At 41.0% G+C, this 18270-nt stretch overlaps 1 protein-coding gene across 1 annotated transcript in view; it reads left to right on the top strand.

Annotated features, from left to right (window-relative positions):
* The first annotated feature begins 639 nt into the window (after positions 1–639).
* Positions 640–18270, top strand: part of Cpd (carboxypeptidase D) — a 68831-nt gene continuing 51200 nt past the window's right edge. Inside the window, exons 1-2 of the mRNA XM_042694624.1 lie at positions 640–1456; positions 7515–7762. Of these exons, the coding sequence (XP_042550558.1) occupies positions 699–1456; positions 7515–7762 (1006 nt within the window). The 5' untranslated portion in view covers positions 640–698. The remainder of the gene's footprint in view (positions 1457–7514; positions 7763–18270) is intronic.

Raw genomic sequence — 18270 nt, 5'->3', positions numbered from 1 at the left:
AAATGGTAACATTAAGACATTGAGACTCTAATAAGCTCCACGGGAAGTCAAAAATGGAGCGCACTGCTCGGAATACTCCAGGAGTCCTATTCTTTCCAATCGCACACAGTCAGCTGGGCTCAAACCGCGGTGAGACACATCCCGAGCTGGCAAAGGCCACTGGACTAAGGCGTTCTTAGATTCTTCATACGCAGAACCGTTAGAACCTATTGATTCTTTTTGAATCATTCTCTGGAACCTTTTGATTCTTCCAGTTCTCAGCTCTAAGCCTTAAAACGCCACGCAGAAAAGCTGCTACAAAGATAGGGAGGTGGCTAGGCAAGAGTGCTCAGAGAAAAGGGGGAACAATTTAAGGAGAGAAGCCATAAGGAAGAGACCAAGACAGTCTCTTTCGGGGAAGAGAGGAAGGAGGGGACTCACACAGCAAAGGAAGGGAAAGTGATCAAACCAGTCCAGGACCAGAGAAGGAAAGGCACGCCCCGGGGGGGCAGGGAGAAGGGGGGGGCGGGCAACAAAAAAAATCGATTGCTTTAAGGATAGCCCCGCCCCTTGTGGTGACGTAGGATCAAGGCCATCCATGATTGGCTATGGCTGGAGGGCGGGATGGGGTTGCTAGGAGCGGAGGGGATCCGGCGGGCCCCGGCCGCCGGGAGCGCGGAGCCGAGGGAGCGGAGCCGTGGAAGCGGCTCTGCTGGAAGATGGCGAGCTGCTGGGACGCTCGGCCGCCCTGGCGGCCAGGGCGCCTGTCTCTGTGCCTGCTGCTACTGCTGCCGTTGCTGCTGCTAAGCACGGCCCGGGGGGCGCACATCAAGAAGGCGGAGGCGACGACGACGACGACGGGCGCGGGCGCTGAGGCGGCCGAGGGCCAGTTCGACCGCTACTACCACGATGAGGAGCTGGGCAAGGCGCTGAGGGAGGCGGCGGCCGCGGGGCCGCCCGGCCTGGCGCGCCTCTTCAGCATCGGCCGCTCGGTGGAGGGCCGGCCGCTGTGGGTGCTGCGCCTGACGGCGGGCCTGGGACAGCCAGCCCCTGCCGGGGACGCGGGGCCGGACGCAGCGGGACTGGACGCCGCGGGGCCGCTGCTGCCCGGCCGGCCGCAGGTGAAGCTGGTGGGCAACATGCACGGCGACGAGACCGTGTCGCGCCAGGTGCTGGTCTACCTGGCCCGGGAGCTGGCGTCGGGCTACCGCCGCGGAGACCCGCGCCTGGTCCGCCTGCTCAACACCACCGACGTGTACTTGCTGCCCAGCCTCAACCCCGATGGTTTTGAGCGCGCTCGCGAAGGCGACTGCGGCCTCAGCGACGGCGGCAGCCAGACCGGGGTCAGCGGCCGCGACAACAGCCGTGGCCGCGACCTCAACCGCAGCTTCCCCGATCAGTTCAGCACCGGTGAAACCCCAACCCTGGACGACGTACCCGAGGTGCGCGCCCTCATCGACTGGATCGGCAGGAACAAGTGAGTGTCGCCTTGTCCCCGGTACCGCCGCCGCAAGGGCAAGAGGCCGGCTCCGACTCACAGTAGGTGCTCAAGCCGTGCCTGCCTGTCTGAGGGATGGGCAGAGTGAAGGTAGCCCAGAGACCATGGCCTGGGTGGCGTTGCCTTCTCCTCGGGCTAATGGTCAACAAGCATTGCCCAGAGGGGCTGTCATTTGTTCAGGACATGGCCGGAGGGGAGATCTTTCTAGCATTCTTGTCCCTATCTTTGAAGGATCAAGTATGTGAGGGATGGATGGGACTTTGAGGATCTGTTAGGTCTTGCTCACTCATTTTATAGGTAGCTGTCAATATGGTTATTACTAGAGGCACTCTGCTAAACACTTTCCGTGACTGCATTATCTCCTTTGAGGGTGGCCACAAACGGATGACATTCACATCTTGGTTTTGCATAGGGGAAATTGAGGTTCAGACTGGTTACCTAATTTATATGGTGAGGAGAGTAGCTAGCACTTGTCTTGGTGGTTCAATTCGTTGTAACTGCTCTTAAAAGACGGAGGGAAAGATTACAAACCAGAAATGGCAAATGACACACCCCACTAGGGTGTTCCTCTTGATGTTTGACAGGAACTGGTTCTCTTCCAGCCTTTGCTTTTGACTCTGTTAAGGTGCATATGGACTTAACTCAAGAACTTGCCCAGACGTGAGAGCCACTTCATTTCTGATGTCAATTGTGCATCTTATTATTAGGCTTGGGCAGAGTAAGAGATTGCCACACATAAACCACACCCAGAGTGTTATTAAACATTGTGTGAGATCTAAATATTGAAAAAAAAATAGAAGCATGAGGATCTTTTTGTTGTTGGTGGTCCTGGGGCTTGAACTTTGGGCCTGAGCGCTGTCCCTCAGCTCTTCAGCTCAAGGCTAGTGCTCTACCACTTGAGCTACAGCGCCACTTCCACTTCCAGTTTTCTGGTGGTTTATTGGAGATAAGAGTTTCACGGACTTTCTTGCCCGGGCTGGCTTTGAACCTCGGTCCTTAGATCTCAGCCTCCTGAGTAGCTAGGATTACAGGTGTGAGCCACAGGCTCCTGGCAACAGTAGTTATCTTAACATCTTGAAGATTTTTTGAGTAACAGGGAAGATAAAGGTAATAATGAACAAAGAAGTTTCTCTAAGGAACATGGAATCATTTCTTCCATCAGACTTTATTCATAAATATAAGATCTACAAAATCCATGGGCCATTGTGACACTTCTAGATTGTTTTTGTCTTCTACCTTCCATTTTACTACTCTTTAGGACTTTTCTGAACTGATCTATTAACCACATGGTTTCCATAACTTAAGTGTTTAGTTTTTCTTTTTTGCTGCGGGGAGGGGGGGGGGGTGGGGGTGGGGGGGTGGGAGGGGGGGGGGACTGTGTACTCAGGTTTGAACTTAGGGCTTTGTGTTTTCTAGGTAGATGCTCTACCACTTGAACCACTCCTGCAGACCTGCCTTCTGTGTTTAAAATGCCAATCGTAACCTCTGCAGGAATTTTTCTCTTCAGTATTAGTTATGCTGTGGCTATAAAAGGAGAAAATTTTGGTGTAAATCACTTAAGGGAGGCCTTAAATTTAAATCTGGTATCAAAAATTCACTGTCTGCTTTATTCCCTCATATCACTATCACTTAGTAATGATGAATTATGCTCTGGTCTTAATTCAGTCATAGGAACTTGTGAAAATTTTCAAAGTTCATGTGGGTCAGTCGGTATTGCCTAGAAAGTTGTTTTGTTTTGTGGTAATGGGTAATCTAATAATACCCAAGCACTTTTTCAGGTACATTCTAATAAAAAAAAAAAGAAACAGGTAATTTCTATAGGTGAAGAGTGCATCCCTCCATACCCTCAATCTTCAAAATTAAAACATGGATTCTCTAGTGATTAATAACAAAGGACACTGTTTTGTAAATAAAATTAAGTGCACAGTACACACACAGTTTGAGATTGATGTCTAAGTAATAATTATGGATGGGATATTAAAAACAAGGCTGAGTCAGGTACTGGCAGCTCATGCCTGAAATCTACTCAGGAAGCTGAGATCTGAGGATCACAGGTCAAAGCCAGCTCAGGCAGGAAAATCCGTGAGACTCTTCTCCAATTAACCACCAGAAAACTGGAAGTGGAGCTGTGGCTCAAAGTGGTAAATTGCTTGCCTTGAGCAAAAATGCTGAGGAAATGTACCTAGGCCCTGAGTTCAAATCCTATAACCCACAAAATAACACAAAACAACAAAAACAATCCTACAACAAACAAAACAAAACCCCCAAACATTTAGTCCAATGAGAAAACTGACTTTATAGTGTATTCTGTAAAGAAAATCATTTGAGTAAATTGAGTAAATTTCTTTTTTTTTTTATTGTAACATACTGTACAGAGGGGTTACAATTACATGGGCAAGATAATGAGTACATTTCTTATCAAGCATTGCAGCCTCCTCCTTTGTTTACCCTTCACATCCCTTCCCAGCCTCCCCCCCCCCCCCCGTCCCCCCCCCCCCCCCCCCCCCCCCCCCGAGTAAATTTCTTTTTGAAATTGTTTTTTTTGGTCTGGGAAGGTAGCTCAGTGGTAGAGCGCTTGCCTTGCATGCCCGAGGCCCCTGGGTTCAATTCCTCAGCACCACATAAGCAAAAAGAAAAAAACTGGAAGTGGCGTTGTGGCTCAAGTGGTAGAGCACTAGCCTTGAGCTAAAGAGCTGAGGGACAGGGCCCAGGCCCAGAGTTCAGGCCCCACAACCGGACCCAAAAAAAACAAACAAACAAAAAACAGAAATTGTTCTTTTTATTTTGGGTATTTTGACACAGGGTCTCATTTTGTAGCCATGGTTGGCCTGGAACTTGCTACCAGGCTTAGGCTGGCTATAAACACAACATTCTCCTGCCTCTGTCTCCTAAGGGCTGAGATTATAGGTGTATAACACTATACTCAACTTCAGTAATTTTTGTGTGTGTGTGTGTGTGTGTGTGTGTGTGTATGTGTGTATGCTGGTCCTAGGGCTTGAACTGAGGGCCTGGACCCTGTCCCTGAGCTTATTTTGCTCAAAATTAGTACTCTACCACTTGCGCCACAGTTCTACTTCTGCTGTTTTGATAGTAAAATTGGCAATTAAGAGGCTTCCAACATCCTCAGGTCTTAGCCTCCTTGAGTAGCTACGGCTGCAGATGTAAACCGCCAGCGCCTGGCAATAATTTCTTAATATCTTACTCACCAGACTATGTACTAAAAATGAATTTTGCTAGGTATGCACCAGACTCTGTGTTCCATCCCCAGCATTGAAAAGAAAAAAATAGATTTTTGTTACTTCAGATATGTACGCTTCTAAGATTTATAGCCCTTGACTTTTCCAGTTAAACTGGCAGGCACTCTACCACTAACCTACACCCCTATTTCCAATCTTTTGGTATATTTATGATGAGTATTATCGTGTTGGAGGTGTGTAAGATTTTTTTTTTTTTGAGATCTAGTATATGTCTACAATTTTCTGAATCTTTGTAATTTTTAGCCATTCTTAATTTTTTTAAGTTATCTACAGAGTATTCTAGGAAACATGATAGAGTAAGGAAGATCTTAGGCTAAAGGCATGGCTCAAGTGATAGAGCACCTGCCTACCAAGTATAAATCCCAGTACTACCCCCTGTCTCCTGAGTAAGAATATAGAATATTAGTTATACTAAGGAAGGTTTTTTTGTTTTTTGTTTTAATCAGTCAAGGGTCTTGAACTCAGGGCGTGGGCACTGTCTCTAGGCTTTTCTGCTCAAGGCTAGTGGTTCTACCACTTTGAGCCAAAGCTCCACTTCCAGTTTCCTAGTGGTTAATTGGAGATAAGAGTCTCATGAACTTTCCTGCCTGGGCTGGTTTTGAGCCACGATCCTTGGATCTCAGCTTCCTGAGTAGTTAGAATTACATGCATGAGCCACCAGTACCCAGCAAATAAGAAAGATTTATTTGAACTCTACCACCAAATCAATAGTAGACTGCAAATAATTCACCAATCTGAAAAATATTTGCTCGGGACATTTTAATATTTCTAGGGAGGCATTATAAGAAATGTTGAACAAAATTAAAAACAGTATTTAGTAGAAAATCTTGGATTTTGAAGTTTAAAGACATAGAAAAGTAGTCTGCTTCATCTAGAATATTCATGGCTTTTTTTTTGTTGTTGCTGTTGTCATTGTTCATAATGTATTCTTAGAGCCTAGAACAGTGAACAGCACATAGTTGATATTAAAAAAGAGATATTGCTAAATGGAGTACCTGAATTTGGATCAGCCTTTTTGAAGCTTTCCCAAAGTCAGTGACACAAAAGGTACTTGAATTATTTTAAAACACAAGCCAGACAGTAAATTGTTAATAGCTGAACTATGGGGGAGAGGTAGGTAGAATTAGGAAGTTAGAAAGGGTATGTTGTGATTATTTCTGTGTCATTCTATCCATGTAGTTCTATCGCCTAAGAATGGGCAGCGGGTGTAGGAAATAGGATGACAGTGGGTATGGCCATGATTCTCTAGCATCCTGCTAGAGAAATGAGCATTTGTTGAGAAGGAGCTATAGAGTAGTCATTGTGCCTGAAGGTGTTTCATATATGTTATCTTAGTTTTTATAGCAAGTCTGGGAAACAGTAACATTAATCCCCATTTTACAGAGGGGAGAGGAACTGGAGTTTATTGAGTTTGGAGGTAATAACTTCTGATCTTGATCTTGGTACTGTTGAGCCATAGTTTTGGGAGACTGAATGTTCTCACCCATATTTTCCAGGCTTCAAGCACATACTATTGCCACTATACCAAATGGTATTCTCTGGTGTCCAGAAAGGTGTTAACTATAATTGTTTTAATTTTCAACAACAGTCATCATTGGCTAATTCTTCCTTGTGATGAATGAAGTCTATATTATAAGTAATTTTCATTGTTTGATCTCCTTTGGGCTGGTGCTGATGATGATGCTTAAAATAACATTTTGAATTAAGCATATGATTGATTTAATTTTCTTTCAAACATATAGAATGAAATACTACTTATCAATCCCCTTTAGAATTTTTGAGTTACTTTCAACCACAGAAGCTAGGCAGATGGAAGGAAAACTAGAATATAAAGAGAAAAGTATTTGATCTCTACTTTCAGTAATACATTGAACTGTTATATAAAGGAAAGATGCATAAATAGAATGTATGTTTTTATCTTTAAATTTTTACTACAAAAGGAATCCTTCCATATATCTACATTTACAAATTTGATCACATTATAAATTATTCACTTACAAGTAGAAACAGCTGAGCAACAATGGCTACATCTATAATTCTAGCTACTCAGGAGACTGAGTGAAGATCATAGTTCAAAGGCAGCCCAGGCATGAAAATCCATGAGACTCTTATTTCCAATTAACCACCAAAAAAACTGGAAGTGGAGCTGGGGATCAAGTTATAGAGCAGTAGCTCAGGAACAGCAAGGACTGTCAAAAAAAAAAAAAATAGAAGTATAGATCTGGGGTATAGCTCAGTGGTAGCTAGTGTGGGTAGCATGCAAGAGGCTTTGAGTCTGATTCCCAGTACATAGGCATGCACATACGTGGTCAGGTAAATATCATTTTGATGGTACTTTGATTTGAACTTGTGTCTTGTACTTATTAGACAGTCACTTTACCACTTGAGCCAGCCCTAGCTACATCTTTAATGCTAAAAAGTTCTTAAAATTCCTTGTGGTTAATTTGAAATGTAAAGACGCTTGATTTTTTTCCGTTATTAGGAATTGAACCAAGAGCTTGTTTTCTTTTTTTGTTGCTATTGGTATTAGTTAACTTGTAACAGCCGATAGAATTGTCTTCTAGGTCTGTAAGAGAGATATTTGAATTCATGTATGGGAATAGAGGCTTGAACTCGGTGGTAGAGCACTTGCCTAGCCGTGTGCCAGACCCTGGGCTTCACCCCAGCACTAAAGAAAAAGAAATAAAGATGATCTCATTTATGAAAGGTAGTGTAGAATTTTTAATACCCAATTTTAAGTACTTGATATTAAAATATGTCATTTGATTGTGTTTTCAAAGGTTTGTGCTTTCTGGAAACCTGCATGGTGGCTCCGTGGTAGCAAGCTATCCTTTTGATGATTCACCAGAACATAAGGCCACTGGAGTCTACAGCAAAACCTCAGATGATGAAGTCTTTAAGTACTTAGCAAAGGCTTATGCTTCAAACCACCCCATAATGAAAACTGGCGAGCCTCATTGCCCAGGAGATGAAGATGAAACTTTCAAAGATGGGATCACAAATGGTGCACATTGGTATGATGTGGAAGGTATGCAAAGCACTAAATTAGCTATACTTTCCTTCTTGTCTTTTGAAAATTTCAAGCCTACAGTAAAATGAAAAAAGATTAAACATTTACCTATCCATTATTTAAATTTCCTCATTGTTAGCGTACCACATACTCCTCACATCCATACACATATTTACCCCCTCCTAAACCATACACAAAATGTTTTGCCAAATTGTCCAAAATAGGCTGTAGATTTCATGACACTTTACCTTTAAGTTCCTTAACATATATTTCTAAGTACAAGGACATTCTTCAGTATAACCATATACTAATATCATAACTGAGGAATCAACAGTAATTCAGTACTACCATCTATCCATCTATCCACCAATCCATCCATCCATCATCCATCCATCCATCCATCCATCCATCCATCCTTCCATCCATCCATTCGTCATTGCTAGCTAGTTATCTGCCTGCTGTAACTCACATTTCCCCTCTTTTCTCAAAACATCCTCTGTAACTCCTTTTCTTCAAATCTAGGATCCAGGCATTATAATTTGACTCTGTTAAGAGTACAGACTAGTTGTCCTAAGAAACATTCCATATTGTGGATTTGATGTTTTATTTTTAATTTCTAATTCTGGGCTTGAACTCTAGACCTGGGCACTGTTCCTGGGCTCCTTTTGCTCAAGGCTAGCACTCTGCCACTTGAGCCACAGTGCCATTTCTGGCTTTTTTTGTGATTAATTGGAGATAATTTACTTTCCTACCTAGGCTGGCTTTAAACCATGATCCTCAGGTCTCAGTTTCTTGAGTAGCTAGAATTATAGGAGTGAGCCACCGATGCCCAGCTTGATACTTTTATATGTTAAGATTCAGGTCTAATTTTCTAGTAAGAACATTACATAGACTGCAACACAATCTTATCAGAAGATATAAAGCTATCTACACAAGTAGCTAGGTTGGGCTGCTTGGTTAATATGTTGATTGCCAACTAGATATCTCCTTTGTATATAAGACACATTTCCCTTTATATTTTAGTCTGTGGAGTGATCATGGAAAATTTTTTTTTCAGTATTAGGGTTGAACTCAGGGTCTCATGCCTATTAGACTGGTGCTTTACCAGTTGAGTCATGCCTCCAGCTTTGCTTTTTGCTGATTATTTTGGATATAGAGTCTAGTGAACTTTTCATCCTGGTCTCACTTTGAACTATGATCTGCCAGATTTCTGCCTCCTGAGTAGCTAGGATTAATGGCATTAAGTCATTGGTGTCCAGCATATGTGTAGGTGCGTATTATATATCTATACAATATATAAATATTATTTATATAAGTACATATGTATGTATTTATGTATATTATAATATGTATATCATATTACATATATAATATATATGATAATATGTACATTATATTATGTATGTATATTTTACATATGTATGTATGTATATATACATGTATATGTATATATATACATACATACTATATATATACATACTATATATATATATATATATATATATATATATATATATATATATATACATACATACTATACATACTATTGTTGTTGTCGTTGTTGTTGGTCCTAGGACTTGAACTCTGGGCCTGGGTACTGTCCCTCAGCTTTTCAGCTCAAGGCAAGCACTCTACCACTTGAGCCACAGTGCCACTTCCAGTTTTCTGAGTGGTTTATTGGAGATAAGAGTCTCATGGACTTTTCCTGCCCAGGCTGGCTTTGAACTGCAATCCTCAGATCTCAGCCTCCTGAGTAGCTAGGATTACAGACATGAGCTACTGGCACCTGGCTTGTATTTATATTTTTTAAGAAAACATTTGCTGTTTTAGTCGTTCTCCCTCCGAGTAGATCAAACTCACTTCAGGGGTTCTTGAAAGCTAGGCAAGAACTCTTATCACTGAGCTGCATTCTCAGTCAAACCATTTTAGCTATTTCGTGTGTGTGTGTGTGTGTGTGTGTGCACGCGCGCGCGTGCGCACCAGTTCTTGGGCTTGAACTTAGGGCCTGAGCACTGTTTCTGAGCTTTAAAGCTAGTGTTCTACTACTTTGAGCCAAAGCTCTACTTCCATTTTTCTGATTAATCTGAGATAAAGAGAGAATCTTTCAGACTTTCCTGCCCTGGCTGGCTTTGAATATAATCCTCAGATCTCAGCCTCCTGAATAGCTATGATTTCAGGTGTGAGCCACTAATGCCTGGCTAAAGTGCTATTTATTATTTTATTTTATTTTTTATTTTTTTGGTGCTTGTCCTGGGCTTGAACTCAGGGCCTAGGCACTATCTCTGCATTTTTATGCTCAAGGCTAATGCTCTACCACTTGAACCACAGCTCTACTTCCAGCTTTTTTGGTGTTTCTAATTGGAGATAAGAGTCTTATGGACATTTCTGCCTGCGCTAACTTTGAACTGCAGTACTCAGATCTCAGCCTCCTAAACAGCTACTATTACAGACATGAACCACCAGCATCTAGCTAAAATATTATTTTAAAAAGAATTCTTAAAGTAATCTTGAATTACTTATCTTTCCTTTTTAAATGTTATGAAAACAGCTATTGTTCTTTTAAACTTTTCAGTTTAAATAATAACTCTTTTAAAGTACAAACTTAGACTGTTAAGAATAAAACAAAAGCCGGCGCTGGTGGCTCACGCCTATAATACTAGCTACTGAGGAGGCTGATATCTGAGGATCACGGTTCAAAGCCAGCCCGGGCAGAAAAGCCCATGAGACTCTTATCTCCAATAAACCACTAGAAAACCGGAAGTGGTGTTGTGGCTCAAGTGGTAGAGCGCTTGCCTTGAGCTGAAGAGCACTGGGTTAGCGCCCAAGCCCAGAGTTCAAGCTCCATAACCGACCAAAAAAAAAAAAAAAAGGAATAAAACAAAAGAGGGTCAGGCAGGCTGAGATTTAAGGATCATAGTTTAAAGTCAGCCTGGGTATAAAATCTGTAAGACTCTCTTACCTCCAATTAACCAGCAAAGTGCCAGATTAGAAGTGTGGCTTATGTGGTAGAACATCAGCCTTGAGCAGAAGTGCAGGGCTCTTAATTTAAACCTTAATTCTGAAATATACACAAAAATAGAGACAAATCAGAAGGATCAAGGTTTGAAGCCATCTCTGACAAAAAGTTAGCACGATCTCATCTCAACCAATGAACCAGGTATTGCTGTCTGAGGCTACCTCCAGTCAAAAATGCAAATGCGGGGCTGGGAAGGTGGCTCAGTGGTAGAGCGCTTGCCTTGCAAGCCTGAGGCCCTGGGTTCGATTCCTCAGCACCATATAAGCAAAAAGAAAAAAGCCGGGAATGGTGCTGTGGCTCAAGTGGTAGAGCGCTAGGCTTGAGCTGAAGAGCTGAGGGACAGTGCCCAGGCCCAGAGTTCAGGCCCCATAACCAGACCCCCCCCCCCAAAAAAAAATGCAAATGCCTAGCAAGCATGAGATTTTGATCAACTCCAATGTCTCCAATGCATAGTGACACACACCTATAATTCTAGCATTCAGGAGCCCATGACAAGAGAATCATAGTTTGAGGCCACCTGGGCTATATAGCTGGACTTTCAAAATTTAAAAAAAAAATCTTAAAATAAAAGCAGATCTTGTATATACATTTTTCTAATTTGGGGAGGGGAAGGGAAATAATAAAATGCTAAAACAAGGATATAGGTTGGCCCATTGTAACAATGAGATGTACAAGACACTATGTTGAAAACGAACTTTACAATTTTGCAAACTAGGGGGAGGAGAGGTGGAGAGGGAAGGGAATGGTAGAGGAAAAACGGAGGGGGTAACAGTGCTCAACACAAAATGTACTCATTACCTTACTCATGTAACTGTAACCCCTCTGTTTAGTATCTTTACAATTATATATATATGTACACACACACACATACACACACACACACACACACACACACACATATTAAGCAGAAGGAGCAAGTCAACCTATGGAAAAGTCATTAGTACAAACATTTTCTCTTAGAGTCTTTCTATAGCAAAATGCCTTTGGTCTTCCTTACCATATTTTTGGCAATGTAATGTTATCTTGTTGTGACTTGTCCTAAGAAATGTCTACCAATTTGTGCCTTTATTTAAACTTTTGAATTACTTTTTGACTTATGTCAAGTATATTAAAAATGAGTTCCAAGTTTGAGGATTTAGTAACTCCTAGATTTCCTGATCCTGTTCTAGATTCTGTCTTTGTTTCTTGCTCTAATCAAGCATTCATTTGGAATATTTAGAAGCCAAATTTCCCCATAACAGAGGTAATTTGAAAACCATTGCTTAAAAAATAATAATCTAGATAAGGGACATATTTTAATATATAAACTTTACATTTCAATCTGAATTGATAGTTTTGTGAGTCAGTTAAGTTACTTCATTAATTTGAGATGAAATTATTTAGATAGTAGGTTGGCAAATAAGGTACATTTTTGGAAAAAAATCTTAAAGGTTAGAAAATAATCCCTAATTGATCATTGAATGAAGAATAGAAATCTACTGATATATATATATATATATATATATATATATGTATACACACACACACACACATATATATGTATACACACACACACACACACACATAGTTCAAGTCATAGGACTTGAACTCTGGGCCTGGGCACTGTCCCTTGAGCTCTTCAGCTTAAGGTGAGAGCTCTACCACTTGAGCTACAGCATCACTTCTGGTCTTCTGGTGGTTGATTGGAGATAAGAATATCAGACTTTCCCTCCCAGGCTGGCTATGAATGATGATCCTCAGATCTCAGACTCCTGAGTATCTAGGATTACAGGCGTGAGCCACCAGCACCTGGCCAGAAATCTATTGTTTTCAAAATAAATATCCTGCCTTCACAGAAAATGAGAAGTACTCTAAGGCACAAAATATTTAAACCAGTTATTAGATTTTTATGATTCTTTAGACATATAAAGAAACTATTTTGTTACTTCTGTTTCTATTGTTTTTATGATGACCACTTTCTTGTTTTAGGCTAGAGAGTCAGGACTGTTTTATGTTATTTCTGTAATTGCTAGTTTCTCTTCATACCTTAGAAATATCACAGGGTTTCTTCTTAACAAGGAAGCTGTGAGGGTTTTAGTTATTTCCACAGAGCAAAGTCATTTTGTTTACTTTCTGCAGGACTGCAGCGAGCTATTATGACACCTTGTGACTTGGCTTGAATTCAGACTTGGATGTCCTGGACTGATTTTACTGATACTCTCTATGATGTGTTTAGGAATGCTAGCTCTAAGAACTGCAGACTTTTAGAATTGAAAATGAATATAGAGCTAGATGTAGGTTGAATCCAATCCTTCTGTTTTTATAGAAATTCAAGGCTCTAGAGAGGGATAACTTATGCAACTTAATTATTCATTTAGCAAACATTTAGTGAGTACCTTCCATATCCCATATTCTGTATCAGGTCATGGGGACACAGTAAGAAAAAAAAAAAAAAAGAGTTCCTGTTTATAAGGATCACACATGATCCACCTCTACCTTCTCTGCCAGAGTTGACTCAGGACATTTACCTGCCTGTGTAGGTGGCCTTTCTTCTCTCAACATGTCTTCCAAATTTGTAGGATCATTTAAGGAATAACTAACCTAGTGAAGCCTGTCAATAGTCTTGCTCATCAGCTACAGACTGGTTACTATAAGTTTCAGTAAGACTTGTTTTGTTTTTTGTTCCAGTCGAAGACTTGAACTCAGGGCCTGGGAGCTATTCCTGAGCTTTTTCACTCAAGGCTAGTGTTCCACCACTTGAGCCACAGCTCCACTTCTGGCTATTCTAGTGATTAATAGGAGAGAAGAGTCTCACAGAATTTCTTGCCCAGGCTGGCTTCGAACTGCAGTTCTCAGATATCAGCCTCCTTAGTAGCTAGGATTATAAGCATGAGCCACTGATACCTGGCATAGACTTTTTCTTTCTTCCTTTCTTTCTTTCTTCCTTTCTTTCTTTCTTTCTTTCTTCCTTTCTTTCTTTCTTTTCGTTCTTTCTCTCTTTCTTTCTTTCCTTTTTTTTTTTGTCAGTTGTGGGGCTTGAATTCTGGGCCTGGCCACTATCCCTCAGCTCTTCAGCTCAAGGTGAGCACAGTACCACTTTGAACTACAGCACCACTTCCTGTTTTCTGAGTGGTTTATTGGAGATAAGAGCCTTACAGAGTTTCCTGCCCGGACTGGCTTTGAACTGTGATCCACAGATTTCAGCCTCCTGAGTAGTAGCTAGGATTATAGGCATAAGCCACTGACGTCCAGCTAGACTTTTCATTTTTAAGAACTGCCTTCTGCAACATTTATGAAAGGTCAAGCGACCCAAGTTAATATATAATTGAAATTAATGGGCCAAAAATCACAGTTGTGTGTAAGTTTTATAAGTTTTCTTAAGCAAAGTATCATTACATTTTCTTTCCTGCAGATAGAAGGGCATTGGAAGACAGCGTAATATAATGGCTGAGATTAGAGGTTTGGAATCCTACTAGTATGGATTTCAATCTCAACTCTGTCTTGTCTTTTCTCTGTGCATGTGTGTGCAAGTGTGTGCACGTGTGTGTAAGAGAAATGTACATATGTAAATAAGGGTAAATACTGTATTTTATCTGCCTGATGCTAAGGTGAGAACTACCTTAAGCACTTAGTTCAGCATTGGTCACTATAGCTAACAGCTCTTATCTCTGCTAGTGTTTGGACTTTATGAACTCAGGGACTTTTGTGTTATCTGCTTTTCTATTTCCAGCACATAGAAGCATTCTAGCTGTATAGAAGGTAAGCAATAAAACTTTTTTTTTTTCCCCTTTCTGGGCACGTGTCTGTAATACCAACACTGGGGAAGCTGAGGCAGGAGGAGCATAAGGTTAAAGTTAGCCCAGGCTACAAAGCAATTTTCAGGCCATATTGAGCAAGGACTATATAGTAAAATCTTGTTTCAAAAAAATAATAAATAAGAAGCCTTTCTTTAAAAAATGTATTCTTGCCATCTGAAAAATGAATACATAATTATAAACTTATTCTTCCTAGGAAAAAAGTAGTTCCTACTCTGACAAAATAAAGTTACTCTGCTAGTAGATCCTAGATCAGAGCATTTTTCTTATAGGGCTAAGGATCATGAACCAGGACCTTATATATGCTAGGCAAGTGCTCTACCAATTAAACTATATTCTCAGCCATATTTTTCAACCTTTTTTTCCTTCACTAGTGACTTCTAATATGAAATACTTTCTAATTATTTATATGCAGTTCATGTATGTATACAACTAAAATAATTTCATGAAATCATATTTAACTTTTAAGATGTTCTGGTGGTATTTCTTTTGCTTGTTTATTTAGGGCCAGTACTGGGACTTGAACTTGGGCCTGGACTCTGTCCCTGAGCATTTTGCTCAAGGCTAGTGCTCTACCTCTTGAGCTCCAGTTCTAGCATTTTGTAGTTAACTGGAGATAAGAGTCTCATATAGACTTTTCCTGCCAGAGCTGGCTTCAACCACAGTTCTCAGATCTCAGCCTCCTGAGTAGCTAGGATTACAGGCATGAGCCACTGGTGCCTGGCTCTTTCTTTTTTTTTTTTTTTGGGTCCGGTAGTGGGGCCTGAACTCTGGGCCTGGGCGCTGTCCCTCAGCTCTTCAGCTCAAGGCTAGTGCTCTACCACTTGAGCCACATCGCCATTTCCGGCTTTTTTCTTTTTGCTTATGTGGTGCTGAGGAATCGAACCCAGGGCCTCAGGCATGCAAGGCAAGCGCTCTACCACTGAGCCACCTTCCCAGCCCTCTTTCATTTTTTTAAAAAAAGTGTATCTGAACTCACTAATTGACATCACAACACACTATGATAGAATGGTAGCATTTATTTATTTTCAAATAATAAGTAGGAACAAAACACCTTACAAGTTCCATGTGCTAACTTGTTTTTTTCCTGGCTTGTTTATGCCTCAATCATTTCCAGGGAAGGAACTGAATCACAATGTATCTTAGATTGTCTTCCCTATAATTTGAATGAGTATTATAATAGGAAGTTAGAAATACAATTGTTGGCTGGGTGTAATGCCTCATGCCTCTATAATCCTACTACTGAGGAGGAAAACATTGGGAGGATTGTGGTTTGAGTCCAGCCTGGACACAAAGTTCTATAGATGCCATCTCAACTGAAAATGCTGGGCATAGTGGTATGTGTGTGTCTGTCCTAGCTACATGGGAATGTAAATGAACTGAAGTCCAGGCCCACTCCTAGGCAGAAAGTGAAACCCTATAGGGTCTTCTGTTTTTACTGGTCTCACATTTTAGTAGGATCTAGTCTAAACTTCAGAGTTTGATTCAGCCTACATTTCTGGCCTCATCTCTTATCTCTCCTGCACCACTGATGACTTATCCTTCCTCCAGAACCTGAACCTGACAGTAGTAAGGCTACTGTCGAGATTGTTTTCTTCTAGGTTAGCTGTACCTCCTCTGAAGCTTCTTCTGTGATAATGGCCACTCTCCTGCCTTCCTAGAGCCTTTTGTTTTTATCATTCGTATAATGCCTACCCATTTGGCTTGGACAGAGTGGTATGATTAATTTCGGAGTTACACTGATGTAAAATGCATTAGAAGGTACAGAGTCTTAGGGAAAATGAGACTAGGGAGGCTTTTTTACAGTTGTGGAATGAGATTGGTTTTGGAGACAAGGGCTTTATCTGCTGGGACACATGAAGACCAAAAAGGAAAATGAAAGGTATAAGAAATCATGCAAGAATTGCAGGGTTGACCACTGATTGAATGTCAAGGAGATATGACCTGGAGAATTTGGGCCTGCATAAATGAGATAAATAGTAATGGAGAAAACGTTGGAAGGGGATGTGTGTGTATGTTCTTTTGGTGGGAGAAAAGTGAAAATTGGAGGTAGTTCCTGATATCAAAACTACTCATTGGGTATTTAGGATCTGGAGCCTGGATGAGAAGTCAGTATGAGAAGGAGACTTAGAATGTGAGACAAGTGGACAAAGTTTAGGGCAGAGTACAAGATTTCCAAGGTTGAACTGATACTGCTTCCTGGCACATTTTAATTTTGTGGAGCCAGAAATTCAAGTATATAGGTGAACAGATGGGTAGTTTCTCACCTTCTCATGCCTCCAAAGTGAAAGCACATCTGGCAGTTTGTACCAGGATGTTTTCTTTAAGGAGTGCTGATGATTTAAATACTAATTCGCAACCTGTTTGTGTTTTAAGGGTACAACTGATAATCAAAAGTGACTTGCAAAGTGCTTTTGGTCTCCTCTAATCTCGTACATTAAAGAATGGGTTCAGTTGCTTCCCTTCTTCTTCTTTCCCTTTTTTATTTAAATTAGAATGTTGTTTGATTTTTTTTTAAAAGGAAAGCCAAAAAGGTGAAATCATGCTCAGCAGGATATTAACTTTTGCTTCTACTTGAGTTAAGCATTTGCTCTAGTAAACTGAAATATAAAGCTAATAGAAAATCTGATATTTAGGAGCTGCACACTCTAGTACTTTGTATTGTAATAAGAGCTCCTGGAAGGTTGAAAATTAAACACTGATATTAAGAGTTTGACCCCCCAGTGCTTCAGAATTGAGATGTGTTCACCCCTCCCCTTTTTTTGTTAACTCAGGAGATAGAAAAGGGGAAATGCAGTTAGAGAGCTGTGTAGAGGTACTGTTGACTAACTTAGAACTGACACCAGACACAGGACTGTGTAATTTAGCTTTAGCTCTATCATATCATTAGCAAATATATATCTAGTAGGAGTGGTAAAGGAAGTGATTTTCATAAGATAAGTTGCTCCAAATACAAAGACTACTGTAGTTAAGATTTGGTCAGTTTGAATTTAAACACTGGGAATGGGTGGGATTTTTAAAAGGGTATTCTCTCCTTCCTTTTTTATTGATGTGCTTTAGTTTTTCCGTTTCATTTTGTGTGTATGTGCATGTATGTGTATAAGCATCTTGTTCATTACCTTTTTTTTTTTTTTCTGCCAGTCCTGAGGCTTGAATTCAGGGTCTGGGTGCTGTCCCTGAGCTACTTTTGCTCAAGGCTTAGCACTGTACCACTTGAGCCACAGTGCCACTTTTGGCCTTTTCTGTTTATGTGGTGCTGAGTAATCGAACCCAGGGCCTCATGTGCATGCAAGACAAGCACTCTACCATTAAGCCACATTCTCAGCCTCTCATTAACTTCATAAAATATCTCAGGGAGTGTAGAATTATCACTTACTCTATAAAGAAATTAGCTGAAGATAGAATTGTGGGAATTTCGAACTGTCTTTTGAAATACAGAGTTGTACTCCCTTATCTGCACTTTTGCTTTCCCTGACTTTAGGTGCCTATGATCAACCATGGTTTGAAAGTTCCAATCATAAACAATTCATAAACTGTAAATTTTGCACTATTTTGAGTGGCATGAAGAACTCCTGTATTGTCCTGCTCAGGACATGAACCATATCCATGCTATATATGCTACCTCTCTGATAGTCTCCATTTAAGATGTCTGTCCAGATATTGCAATGCTTGGGTTCATATAACCCTCCTACAGTAGCCCAGGGCTGCTTCATGTC

Source organism: Dipodomys spectabilis, unplaced genomic scaffold (assembly GCF_019054845.1).
Source record: "Dipodomys spectabilis isolate Male_0828 unplaced genomic scaffold, ASM1905484v1 ptg000004l, whole genome shotgun sequence".
Lineage (NCBI taxonomy): Eukaryota > Metazoa > Chordata > Mammalia > Rodentia > Heteromyidae > Dipodomys > Dipodomys spectabilis.
This window is presented reverse-complemented; position numbering and strand designations above follow the sequence as displayed.